This window comes from Megalopta genalis, chromosome 18, assembly GCF_051020955.1.
Source record: "Megalopta genalis isolate 19385.01 chromosome 18, iyMegGena1_principal, whole genome shotgun sequence".
Taxonomy (NCBI): Eukaryota; Metazoa; Arthropoda; class Insecta; order Hymenoptera; family Halictidae; genus Megalopta; species Megalopta genalis.
In genome coordinates this window covers 724327-738075 of record NC_135030.1, presented here as the reverse complement: position 1 = coordinate 738075, position 13749 = coordinate 724327, and the positions used below count along the sequence as shown (strand labels likewise).

The window sequence follows — 13749 nt, the reverse complement described above, 5'->3', positions numbered from 1 at the left end:
ACCTCGTTCATCATAAAAGAATCTATTTTTCCCTACTTTCTTACGCTTTCAAACGCGATTGTTTAAGTTTTCATTGCAATTCAGTTTAATAAATAATTTAATTTTGTAAAAATATTGTTTCACTATCGATCTCATGCCGTGTTACAGCTGTCCCAGGACGGTTGTAACACTTTCACCAGTGTCCATTTTTTGTTAATGACTCAAATTCATTAAACGTTTTTACTATTTTGCATTCGACTTGCTCCGTTTTGTCATAAGTGGTTAAGATCCACAGTCTATGTATGACTGAACGTTTTTATGGTAATAACTAAAATTTGTACAAGAACCAAATAGTTTTCACTAATGTAATTAAAAATGTTAACAGTTGCACTGTATTCAAGCTTGAGAAGAAAATTTAACTTTGGTAATTGCTTATACTGTAGAAATTTAAATTACTTGAACATATAATTAACAAATTTTTAATCTTAACAGATAATTACTTTAATATTTCGTTTCTTAATATATAATAATATAATAATATATATATAATATATAATAATAATAATAATAATAATAATAGTAATAATAATAATATATAATAATAATAATATATAATAATAATATATAATAATATAATAATATTTCGTTTCTTAATTGCAGTTCAGTTTCACAGAATAATCCAGCGATTAATGTTATTATTGAATTCAGCGATTATTATATAAGTAATAAACAAATACAATTATTGAAATTAGAGAAAGAGGAAGTGAACTGTGTGATACAGATCTTCCTATCCTTGAAGTATGCTGCTTCCATACACCTTTCTCCGTTATCAGTAATAAACAAATACAATGATTGAAATTAGAGAAAGAGGAAGTGAACTGTGCGATAAAGATCTTCCTATCCTTGAAGTATGCTGCTTCCATACACCTTTCTCCGTTATCGCTTCAAGTAAACATGTTCTACTTTATACAATATATAAATCGAAATAATCGAATATCGGTCTAATGCGTGTACGTCTTATTCTTCTTTCTTTTCACTCTTTCGAATCTAGAAAGCATTAATAAAAGCAAAACGCACCGCGATAAGATTGTTAAAAACATAATTAATCTATTTTTGGCAATATAATTTTCGGTAAAATAAATATTATCCGTAATATTAGGTATTACAGAAAATATTTAAACATATTGTACTGTTAACTAATCCTATAAACATATCGTGTTATTTTAAAATTGCATAAACAAAGTAAGTAATGTTTTTCAACCGTCAGTATTTAAAAAGAATATATTTCTTTAATAAATTAAAGAAATTATGACTTAAAATATTATTAAAATAATTATTAAAATAAATATATTAAAATAAAATATTATTAAAATAATTATTAAAATAATACCTCGAAGTAACACCTTGATTACCTAGAAACAATGACATTTTCCGCACAGTTATCTCTATCTATTTCGCTGATATGTCTAGCTAAGATTCTCAAATAGTTGCAAAAGTATATTCAATAAATTATTGAAATAAAATTTGTTTGGTTACTGCAAATGACAAGCTGAAACGAATTGGATAAAAATAAATGACTGAAGATAAATACCTTTTCCTCCGTAAAAAGATGTATCGTGTAAATATTTTTCAAGTCAATTTTATATTGAAAAAAAGAATATCTTGCTATCTACAACAACTAACCAGCGACACACAAATGTAACTATAAAAACTTTCTCCTGTCGCTGTACGCACAAATGTATACATTATGTTGTTAAAAAGAATGCGCATTCGAATATGACTTTGATGACCTTTCTGTACAGTCCCAATTAACACGATCCGCCTGTCTTTCAATTTGATGTTTATTTATATTGACAAACTATCTAAATTTAATTACAATTGTTAATTTAGAATTTTGATTGGTATATAGGCATCGTTTTTCAATTTACAATATTTATATTCATTTTTACTCATTCATCAATCTTATTGCTATAAAAAATTAAATAAAGATTTTGATACATGGATCTAGACAAATTTAAAAAATGGAATAATATACACAAAGATTTTGAACACTTATTTCATCTAAATTGTTTATTTCACTTTTTAAATAGTATCACGTATGTATAATTGGTAGGACTCGAAATATTTACTAAATGGTACACAATTCAACGTTTCCTACTCGGAAAAAGATATAAACCATATTTTAATAAATTAAATATATATTTTATTTATTTGTTAAAAAAAAAACGGAAAAAGAAAACATATGCTCTCGGTTTAACACAGTGCACTTTATAATAATGTATTTACGTTGTGCTTTATTTAATTTTAAATAATATTATTTATTTAGAAAATATTGTAACATTTTTCATTGACAGATTTGATGCAAATTCAATTTGTAAACTAACTAAATTATAAAAGAGATATGCAGAGGTTGATTCTACATGTGAAAATAAATCGAAATTAGCTAAAGAATGTCGACCTCGCGTGCTCTTTCATGTACATAAACTGTGGCAACAAGGTCGATACTTTCAACAATTAATTCAAAAAATTTATATGTAAAATAAATAATAGGACTGTTAATAAATGTATTAACACTACTTATCATAATATCATAATTCTCCTGTACGTAATCTGCAAGTAATCAAGTGCACGACTATTTAACGAAACATTGAATTCAATTTTCTCGAAAACAAAGCATCTTATGAAAAAAAGAAAACTTTATTCTTGTTTTTCGATTTATTTTCACATGTAGAATCAACCACTGCCCGTTTGTTCCACGCGTCTTACCACACCCTGTATATGCGTGACGCTTTTGTCGAAGTTAAACTTTTACAATATCTTTATTTTATCGTTAGTGTCGTGTACTGGGATCACTTGTAATTGCATAACAAAAATAAGCGTAAGAAAATATAACGAGAAAAGGAAAAAGGCAAGAGAGAATTGCATTTGAATTTCTTCGTTTCTATTTTACACGAGCAGATGGCGCATCTGATCGGTAAACCATTGGCACGTATGTTTGTAGTTGTGGAAATCTTACATTATTATGTACATTTATCAGTAAGTAGGACCCAGTAAATGGGAGGACATCGTGACGATATTTTTCATGAAATGCGTATATATTGACGAGCCGCCTCGTGACACGCAATATGTATTAATTAATGTTAACGAGCCAGTGAACCTCTTCTGTACATGACATTTAAAGTGCGTAATTCATCGTGTGCTTTCAAACCTCCTCTGCCGTTTTAAACTCTATTTCGTCTCTTTGTACAATTTTTACTCGTTTACCGTATAAACATTGGGTAATAATAGCCAATAATATTGTCGGCTAATAGCGACAGGAATTAATCGTGTATTATCGTTTAAATATTAACTGTTAATTGACTAAATAACTGACACAGCGCGAGTCGATATGTCGATTAATATAAAACGCATCTAATGCACCTCGTTTCTTTCGGTAAGTACTAAAGTAGTACATGTGCATGTGCATATGGTGCATATCGAATACAACACAATGCGCAGTTCGATGGACATTGTGATTTGTTGTGACAAGTGCCACTGTTATGTTAGAAAATACAAAATGCATCGTACCGTTGCCTAATTTCACGTAAATAATTATTTATTTCGTAATTCATAGCATGCGAATTACATGTCGACATGTAACATTTGCACGCCTTCATGGGCGTATACATTTAACGTCTACGCATTTAGACTTCATAGGAAGCATTTTTTTTCCTGCAACATAAATTTAATAATCGCACGCACAGTTTTACGAATACCGAGAATTCCTTCTCGATGTTTGAATTTTCTTTTTTTTCTATTTCACTCTCTGGCATTGTAATTTCCAGCGTTGTGTTAATTTATGCGAGACATACGTTTATAAATATACCAATGGTAACTTTACGTATATATTTAAAAATATCAGTTATTCATTTGTGCACAAACAGTTATGATGTAATTACACTTCTTCGTGATTAAGGAAATAAATGCTCGCGCACTCTTTATTTAGGTTATCTCAGGAATTAGTGATATTAAAATTAATATGTGTACTATTCTCGTTTCTCACAATTTGTAATGTTTTTGTAAATGTTTTGATATACTTTGATATATACATAGTAACAAGCAACAGTGTACACAACGCTTGTATTATTAAAAGACAGTGGAATTATTAAAAATTAACAACAATAATTACAAGTTGAAACTAATAAATAAAAGGTTTTCCTTTATACTAACAGCACATAGAATATTAAAGGAACCTAAGGGTTTAATGAGATGTTAACATATTTGCATGTTTCATAAAGAACACAAAATATTAAACGGATAATAGAGGAATAAAAAAAGCAATCGTTATCAGTCAATGTTCATAAGACACTATGCTTTTTTTTATTATAAACTAGATAAAACTAATGTACTTCTGTAATGTATAAATTAATCAAAATAGGAAATGTAACTACTCGGTAAAAAGATAAAAATGTTATATGGGAAAGGTTGTTACTGATACAAATTATATGCAAATGTGAATGAAGTCACATAATGATTGCAAATATAATAGAAACATTTTGTTTTACAATAACTTCTTCGAAGAATAATAGGCTGCATTTTGTTCCTAATAGAAAAACAAGCAGAATTACACGATGTATTGTATAAATGCTAAAAATTGTTACTTAAGAACAAGGAAATTAAACTTGCATTGTATTATTAATTTATAAGTTGTGCTATTTTTTAATAATCTGGACAAAATAATTATAAAATTAGGAGTATCGTCATAATTTGTAGACAAACATAGATATTTACATTTTTTCTTGTCATTGTATAATTATTTTTTTAAGGATTAAGTAGTTTAAGAGAAATTTTGCAGTCAAATTCACTCTTTTAATAATAACCAGATGCATATTTTTTTATAAGAATTATGATATCATAATTGAAATTTCATGCACCACTTGGTCTGCAAAAAGATAAACATCACATTTTCCTTTATATTGAAGAATGCTTGTAAAAACATTTTTTTGATAGATCGAATGTAAATATCTCATGAAATATATCAATACTGGAAGGTAAAACAAATACTGTGTATATTTAATATACAAATAGATAACTTTATATTATAAAATTCAGAGTATCAAAACTGAATGTAGCTTGTGCTAGATATTTAAATGTGGAGTATAATAAAATAATTAATCTAGAAATATAACTTTACTATAAATATTTAGCCATTAGTAATTATCTCATTCATAGTCTCTTCTTGAATACTATTTCAGATTTTAATTGGAGTATGCCCCAGACTTTGTGGAATATTATTGCAGTCTCCTCTACCATAAATGCTAAAAAATGCCACCAAAACAGAGAAAAATAGCTATAATGGGTTACCGATCCGTAGGTAATGAAACACATGACTAAGATTTCTAATTTCTTTTAAAATTAACAAGATATATACCATTATAGGCGATGATTAATCTATTCGATTCTTATTTTCATAATGTTGGCATATTTATTACAGAATATATTAAATATTTTAAGTTTAATTTTTATTATGTTCAAAAACACTTTTTAGACAGTTCTGTCTACTATTAATATAGTTTGAATCTGTTATAGATATAACATTATATAGATTATAATTTACATGAATAATATTTTATAATTATTAATTTGATCTTTAATCTATTTTAATAGGCAAGTCATCACTGAGCATACAGTTCGTCGAGGGACAGTTTGTGGATTCATATGACCCTACTATAGAAAATAGTAAGAAGTACCTGTATCATCTTACTCGCTACTTCAAAGATTTCTAATGACACTGTTAGTAGTATTTCTGCACATTTTGTTCCTAATTCATGCTGTAACCAAGCAATAAGTTGATAAAAATTTAATTACATAATGGGTAGGTGTTTAGTAAGATACAGTGTAAATGAATAAGAGTTAAAACAAAAATATAGGTTGTTAATATTCTTACAACACTCTCTCTCTTATCAACTTTTAAAATAGAATTAATAAAAGATGTACACTTGACACATCTACATAGACATTTCAAATATATACAAATTTCTATTTATATTATGTTAATCCTATTCTGATTATTAATAATTTAATATACCAAAGAATTTACTATTGAAATATACTTTAAAATTAAGATAACGCGTTGTATTTTTATTAATAAATGTCAATTGTTAAAATATAGAATGTAAGTAAAGAATATTTAATGCAACATATATATCAATTTAATTTTTTAATTTTACTTTATTTCAATATATATTAGCAAAACAAGTTTATTATAAAATACATTTGAAGATTTTGATCTATATTAATTAATTTTACAAATTTGGTTCACAGTGTACTTTTCTATTCAACAATTTTTATGTGCATAGTTATAGATGCGTATCGTACAATTTTATGATATTACTGTTATTGTCATATTATTATTATAATACTTCTTTTTACAAAGTTATTGTATTAATAGAAAGATTTCTTAAGTTTTTGTAATTTTTACCGTAAGTAATTTCTTCACTAGAAACTGAAATATTAGTTTAAACATTTTATGTCGTGTGATTTAAATAATTAAAATGATTTAAAGCATGTGGATATATATGTATACATATATGTATAAGTACTATTAACCAGTTATATATTTTCATTATAGCATGTATGCATTATTAATGATCTGCATGTGTGATTTGAATTATTAAATGTAATATAAAACTTTATATTTTTTTTATGATTTTTATTTGATACAGTTGAATATATTTAATTAAGTAGTACCTTACATGTTACCGTTAAATGTACTCATAAATTCACCTCTTTTTTTCTTTAATCAAACGTTCAGATGGAATAAGATACTTGCATTTTTGTGCTAAAGAAATTCTATTAAATTAAATCAAGATATTTCGAAATTAAAAACTTTATATCACAATGATGTGGGTTCTACTGACTTCAACATTATTTATGTTCTGATGAAATTGATGTTTATGTTTTAGCATTTACTAAAAGCACTCGAGTAAACAGTCAAGATTATGAAGTTAAACTGGTAGACACAGCAGGTCAAGATGAATATAGTATATTTCCAACTCAGTATTCAATGGACATTCATGGATATGTTCTCGTATACAGTATCACCAGTGCAAAAAGTTTTGAAGTTGTACAAATAATTTATGACAAGTTATTGGACATAACAGGAAAAGTCCAGTACGAAATCTTATACTTATTTTGGTTTGTTTATTATTTCTTTTTTATATGACATATACTTAATGCACTGTTTTTTTTTGTATTTCAGTGTTCCAATCGTATTAGTAGGAAATAAAACGGATTTATACGTAGATCGAATGATAACGACAGAACAAGGTAAGCGATTGGCAGACTCTTGGCATGCAGCTTTCCTAGAAACCAGTGCAAAGCAAAACGAGGTAAGTTTACTTAGTTATATAATCACTGTTTTGCAAATTTAATTTTATCTACTCTTTCTTTCTAGTCTGTCGCCGATATTTTTCATACATTATTGATCGAAATTGAAAAAGCTGATGGAAATGTACAAGAAAAATCCAACTGCATTATTTCCTAAATGATATTAGCTGAGAATATAATTATGATGCGATGTATATGTATAAAAAACAAGTGGCAAAATTGGCATTATAATAATACTCGTCCAAAAACAAATTAAGTGTAACAAGATACAAAAATATAATCGACAAATTTGAAACAATATCTTTCCTTTTGTTGTATAAGCCATGAATAAGTTAGAAATATTATAAATATTGTCTACGAGTATACATTATAGAACGTATTTTAAAAATATTATTTTTGTTTTTGTAACTATTGTCTTACAAAAAGAGAGACTTATTACAATTACTAATATAAATTGTACAGCCATGTTTTAGAAAATATTTTTCCGGAAAAATAGACAGTTGATTTCAATTTATTTTATCTAGCTTCTAAACAAGATGTTTATATTTTTTCATTCATGATAAAATAAACTACAGTTATGAAATTCCGCAGGGATACAAATAATTTGCATTTTATATAGTACTATCCAATGTAAACATATGTTTAATCATAAATTAAAAAAATTAAATTAATATTTTTCAAAAAATTTCAATAATGGGTTAGAAGAAATTTATCAAATAATTATTTAAGTAACCATCGTTGTGCTCTATTACTTTCTTAATTTCTATTATTTGAATCAAATTTATATTGTTAAAGATTTAAGTTTCATAGTATTATCAAAATAACATGCACAGTCTTAAGAAATATAATGAATAATAAGTTAGATAAGTTTTGTGCTATTTATGTATTTTAAATTGTTTATCTTGTGTAAATAAAAAATTGATTGAAATATCATAGTTATAAATTGTACGAATCTATATCTCTATTCTCATTACAAAAGTAATAATTACAATAAGACAATGGTGAAATAAGTGGTCACATGTACAGCATGTCTCATGAAAACTGACTTGAAATATTTTTATTATTTCACAGAACATGCGGAAATATTTCTAATAAAAAATATAGATTTTAAAGGAATACATATTGCAGAGAGAGAGTAATAATACCTAGTAAGCAATTTGTTATTGTCTTAGGCGATTTTTATAATTACACAAAATTATTATAATACTCACTATGAGGAGAAAAAAGATTTTCTCTCTATTCTAAAATTTGATTCTGTTTTTTTTTTAGTATAATTACAAATAACACATTACATATTGCACGCATATCGCAATTCAAAATAGACACATTAGACTTGAAATTTGAAGAATATATTTTACAGCCACCACTTCCAATACAAGACACCAGGAGGTGTCCAGTCTGGCTGCAGTCTCCACCGCTGGACGCCAGGAGGTGTTAATAAAGTTAATTGCTTACATTACAGGTTAAGGTAACCATGATACTCAGAATAACAATCAAGAAATGAACGAACTGTCTTACTTATTTGGTCAATTTTTACATTTGAAATGAAATAGAATGAAAGTTTGTTGAAACAGTTTCACTTTTACACTGTTTTATTAAGAATCAATAGGACTCTACAATGGCAGAAATAATATTGAGTGCCGGTGAAAAAACTTTTATTCTTCATGGTGTAGATGTAAGCTAATAATATTTAACAAGCTTAAAATAAAGTTATTTTATTATTTTATTAGTAGCATCATTTTGTAATTATTAGGCAGACTCTAGGAATGATGGCAGAAGGCGATGCGAATATCGAACTATGGAAATCGAAACTAAATTAATGCCACAAACTCATGGTTCAGCAAGATTACGTATTGGAAATACTGATATACTTGTTGGTATTAAAGTAGAACTTGACACTCCAAATGCTGATACACCAGACGAAGGAAATTTAGAATTTTTTGTTGATTGGTATATAGTATTATGAGCTCTATGTCTTTTTTCTAGAATACTAAGCAATCACTTATAAGCTATTTTTATTTTATAGCTCTGCCAATGCGACTCCGGCATTTGAAGGAAAAGGTGGCGATGATTTAGCAACTGAAATAAGTAATACTCTTGCAATAGCTTATCAAACACGTAATGCTTTTGATTTAAGAACACTATCTATTTTACCTGGCAAAAGATGTTGGAAAGTTTATGTTGACATATTGGTAAGCTAATATGGTTACTAGAACTTGAACAAAAATATCTCTAATTAATACGGCTTCGACATGTATAATACAGGTTCTTCAATGTGGTGGAAATTTGTTCGATGCAATTGGAGCAGCAGTTAAAAGTGCACTATATAGTACAGAAATTCCAAAAATTATAGCAGCTACACTTGATGGTGGGGAACCAGATATTCAATTATCAGATGATGCATACGATTGTATTCAGTTAGATACAAATAACTGTCCAGTCATTGTAACACTCTGCAAAGTATGTTCGTTATATATTGTTTTACATTATTCTTTACATTCGTCCTTTTATAAATAGTTAGTATAACTTTTGAAGTAAATACATTTAAGTCCTCATTTTCATTATTTAATCTTTTACTGTTGATTTATTATAGATCGGAGAGAACTATGTAGTTGATCCTACATTGGAAGAAGAAGTATGCAGTGCAAGCAGTATAATTATGTCTGTATTACCTAGTGGTAAAATTTCATCAATAGTTAAATTGGGTTATGGTAGCATTCAGCCCAGTACTTTCAATAAAATGTTAAAGGTAAAACAAATATATATCATTTATAGAAGAAGTACTCAGGAATTATTTCTAAGAGAATTATATTTTTAGCTGGGCCAAAATATTGGATTACATTTAAATGAAGGCATAATGAAAGCATTGAATGAAGAAAGTCAACTTGGTACAAAAAGAGAAATATTTGGCTTTCTTAGATGAAATATGTAGTCACCTATATTTTGTATATAATAAATACATTATATTTTATTCAATCACAAATTGTTATTTACCATTGTTTGACATCATATTTTATACCTTCTCATCTACATATTACTTTGAAAGTGAATTACACAATGTCAAAACACATTTAAGAAAAAAGTGTATTCAGTAAAAATATTGTAAACGTCGGGATATATGTATATTTTCAATTATATCGGATTAGCCAAAAAGTCTATGCTACTTTACGATTAAATTGCAAGCTAACAAAAAAAAACAAATTTATAATTTTTCCAATGTTCTTTTCGCAGTATTTTGGTAGTATTTGTACAACAGTGCATTCAAATACATATAAGTAATAAGGGTAAATTTCCACTAAGCTAAATTTAATAACGAGGAACCACAAAGATACTGTTATTTGTTTCTAATTAAATATTTTTTTAATACTACAAGTATACATTGATTTCTTATCAAGATCAGGTTTTTACAATTTTTAGGAGCAGTTGTATTAACAACAGAGGTATATTTATGAGCTTTCTAAATACAATGTACACTACATTCATATAGGTGAATTTTCGAAATTTTTGCTTGCATATTGATTTGGATTTTTAATGCCAACATTTTTTGGATAGCCTGGATCACTTGGTAAGTTAGCTGGACGTGTCTTTATTATTGTCCAACCAGAAAAACGTTCCCATGTCTGCAAAAAAGAATTAATTACAATATAAAATAGTAATAGATTAAAATTTTAATTATACTGACATGATAAATGAACAGTATCAAAAACTATGAAATCTGAAACATGGATGTAGAGGAATGGACTAAAATAAAAAATTATTATTATAATATAATAGTACTGTACAGTAAACTTCAAATAAAATATAATTATTTTTACTTTTTCTACATAAAGATTTTATAAGAAAAATTATATAAAATTTAAACGTTTAATTTAGATGTCACTAAACATAAATACAACTCATTTCAAGTAATCCACTTAATTATCTCATAAACTCTAAACCAGGACACAGAATTAGTTTGCATATGACAGAGGCAGAGCATTTTCAGAGACTGCTCTGAAATATGAGAGATTTTAGAACTGGGATTGGATAATGCCACTCTGCAGCATATTTCAGAGCAATCTTCCAAAATTATATTATGTGCAAGTTAACTCTGAGCAGTGCTCTAAATTATAGTTCATTTCAAAAAGTGTTTTAAATAAACCTTATTCTGTTTCGAGGGAGATATCCTATAATGGTCGCAAACTTTTGTTGGGTAAACGCACTTTCAAGATATCAAGGTAACTTTGGCTTTTTTAATGGAACTGTATATTTTTTATTAAGCAGATAGTACATTTCAAAATCAATTTATTGATCCAAATACTTTAGTCTCTGAAGGTCGTTTAATGCTGTTTAAAGTTTACCTTTATTATTTATATTTAAAACAGCATTAAATGATCTTGAAGGATCTTCAAAGTGTTGTAGGTCAATGAAGGGACCTTCAAATGCACAAATGCAAATTTGCTACTATTGTAGAATGTTCCCTTCGAAACAGGGTGTTTTATTTAAGACATTTTTTTAAATGAACTATAGTTTAGAAGATACTTGAGTGCATTATTTCAAATGGGACACCCAGTATAGAGTGATCTGCTTAAAGTGTCTGATCTGCTTAATTTTATTTGACTCCACTCCAGATTTGATGTTTATTTTTTGTTGTTCTGTGTAATTGAAGAGTTATAATACATAAATAAGACATTTCCTTTGAAAAAATGAGGACATCTTTCTTGATCCTATGTACGATCATTATAGAAAAATTGTTGGTATCCTAAATACTTAGTCCTCTTGTGTAACTACTTAATATAGATCCAGAAATTACTGTTCGAAATGAATTATTAAACAATGCTATCCCAAATACTTAGTCCTCTTATGTAACTACTTAATATAGATCCAGAAATTTCTGTTCAAAATGAATTATTAAACAGAGTTTACATACCGCATGGTTATACTTTAGGTGATAATATATAACATAAAGTGCAATAGTACCCATTGTGAATCTTCCTATTACACCTCGCATAATAAATGCACAATCCTTACCCTACAATCAAACGAAAACATAGAAAATATCAAAGAAAATATATTTTTTAATAGAAAATAATTATAATCAATGACATTTCTATTTATAGACTATCTATTTATTTACCACAAGTGGAGTTATAGCTTTCTCGAAAACATTAAGAGGTGCTCTATAAAATCTTCTAATCGGATTATAATATTGCTTGTACATCTCAGGTGTCATTACTGGTTCCCCATGTGCAATGTGCTGACTTTTGAGGAATTTTGCTCTCCATGCTCGTTCCTCATCTGTCATACCAAGTAGACGTTCTCTTTCTCTGGCAACGCGGCCTTCAATAGATATTGGTTTTACACCGCCACTGGCAGATTCTGTCATTTTGATCAGAGGTGTTAACTAGAAATATGAAATAATGAGTTAATACAGTAAATCCAATCCTTTTTTATGTACAGATCTGTCTTAGGTATTAAAAATAAACAGTATATATGTATACTTATATTTTATAAGTATTTTCATAGTAATTCAATAATGTAATTTAAGTACACGCTCGAGTATAAGACAAACATACATTCAAAATATCTTACATAAATAAAGCGGTATTAAATAATACTAGTAAATAATATCTTGAGATTAAACTTACAACGATATTAATTAAAAACAACCCCTTTTTTCACGAATTACAATATTACGTCACTGTCAGTACTCGCTGTACGTTCGTACGCAGCGTTGCAAGATTTGAAGGATTTCTATTCCAGCGCCGTTGACGATAGAGAGACGAAACTCAGCTTGTGAAAACGTCACTTTACAGCGTGTCCCCAAATATGTCTCGCATTACGGGTAGCTGAGGTCAATCTAAATAACTTTTTCCACTTTCAATTTAAATAACTTTTTCTTGAAAATGCAATCTGCAGCTTTGCTTACGAATTATTAACGAAGAACACTGACCAATGAAAGGCGAGGGCGCGAATTACAACGCGGTCGATCGATCGAGTGCAACGTGCTTAGACCGTGGAGCGTGACAGATGAAGGGGGGCACCGTGCTGCGTTCGAATCAATGAACAAGTCGCGGAGCGTGAATTTTCAAATTTTTTTTACTACGTGACAGTGATAATTTTAAGAAAAACGCTATTCATCCTTATTTCAGAATGTCTGAAGAATATTTACTAATTTTTCGAATCTGAAATAATAAGTAATTTAACCGTAATGGCCGTTTTAATTTTCTAGCGTGCATGACACCTCGTGTGTAACATATGAAATTTTTAAAAGCAAAGTGTACAGTAAAGATTAACGAAGTAGGTAAATGATATTTGAATTTAAATAATTCCGTGTCCGAACACAATTCAACGAACGATTTAATAAGCTAATAATAATAAGCTAATTTAATAATAAATAATCGCGTTAAAGGACGTAAGAGA

At 27.9% G+C, this 13749-nt stretch overlaps 3 protein-coding genes across 5 annotated transcripts; 2 read left to right on the top strand and 1 right to left on the bottom strand.

Moving 5' to 3' along the window:
- Positions 1-3002: 3002 nt before the first annotated feature.
- Positions 3003-7645, top strand: Rheb (Ras homolog enriched in brain). Of its 3 annotated transcripts, none has more exons than XM_076527276.1 (6): positions 3003-3159; positions 5214-5332; positions 5626-5697; positions 6924-7131; positions 7220-7349; positions 7415-7645. In XM_076527276.1, exons 2-6 carry the CDS (start codon positions 5284-5286, stop codon positions 7502-7504), a joined length of 549 nt encoding a protein of 182 aa, XP_076383391.1. In that variant the 5' UTR covers positions 3003-3159; positions 5214-5283; the 3' UTR covers positions 7505-7645. The 3 variants fall into 3 exon arrangements, with proteins under 3 accessions (XP_076383391.1, XP_033340167.1, XP_033340168.1); XM_033484276.2 differs by having other exon boundaries at positions 3005-3412; XM_033484277.2 differs by lacking the exon at positions 3003-3159 and adding an exon at positions 3419-3562.
- Positions 7646-7781: 136 nt separating this feature from the next.
- On the top strand, positions 7782-10330 carry Rrp42 (exosome complex component Rrp42). The gene is made up of 6 exons (XM_033484274.2): positions 7782-9022; positions 9101-9297; positions 9374-9539; positions 9613-9807; positions 9941-10096; positions 10166-10330. The coding sequence occupies exons 1-6, from the start codon at positions 8966-8968 to the stop codon at positions 10268-10270; spliced, it is 876 nt and encodes a 291-aa protein (XP_033340165.2). The 5' UTR covers positions 7782-8965; the 3' UTR covers positions 10271-10330.
- A 346-nt stretch (positions 10331-10676) lies between these two features.
- ND-B17 (NADH dehydrogenase (ubiquinone) B17 subunit) lies at positions 10677-13218 on the bottom strand. The gene is made up of 4 exons (XM_033484157.2): positions 12975-13218; positions 12464-12730; positions 12257-12358; positions 10677-10967 (listed from the first exon to the last, which is right to left on the bottom strand). Exons 2-4 carry the CDS (start codon positions 12710-12712, stop codon positions 10827-10829), a joined length of 492 nt encoding a protein of 163 aa, XP_033340048.2. The 5' UTR covers positions 12713-12730; positions 12975-13218; the 3' UTR covers positions 10677-10826.
- Between the last annotated feature and the right edge of the window lie 531 nt (positions 13219-13749).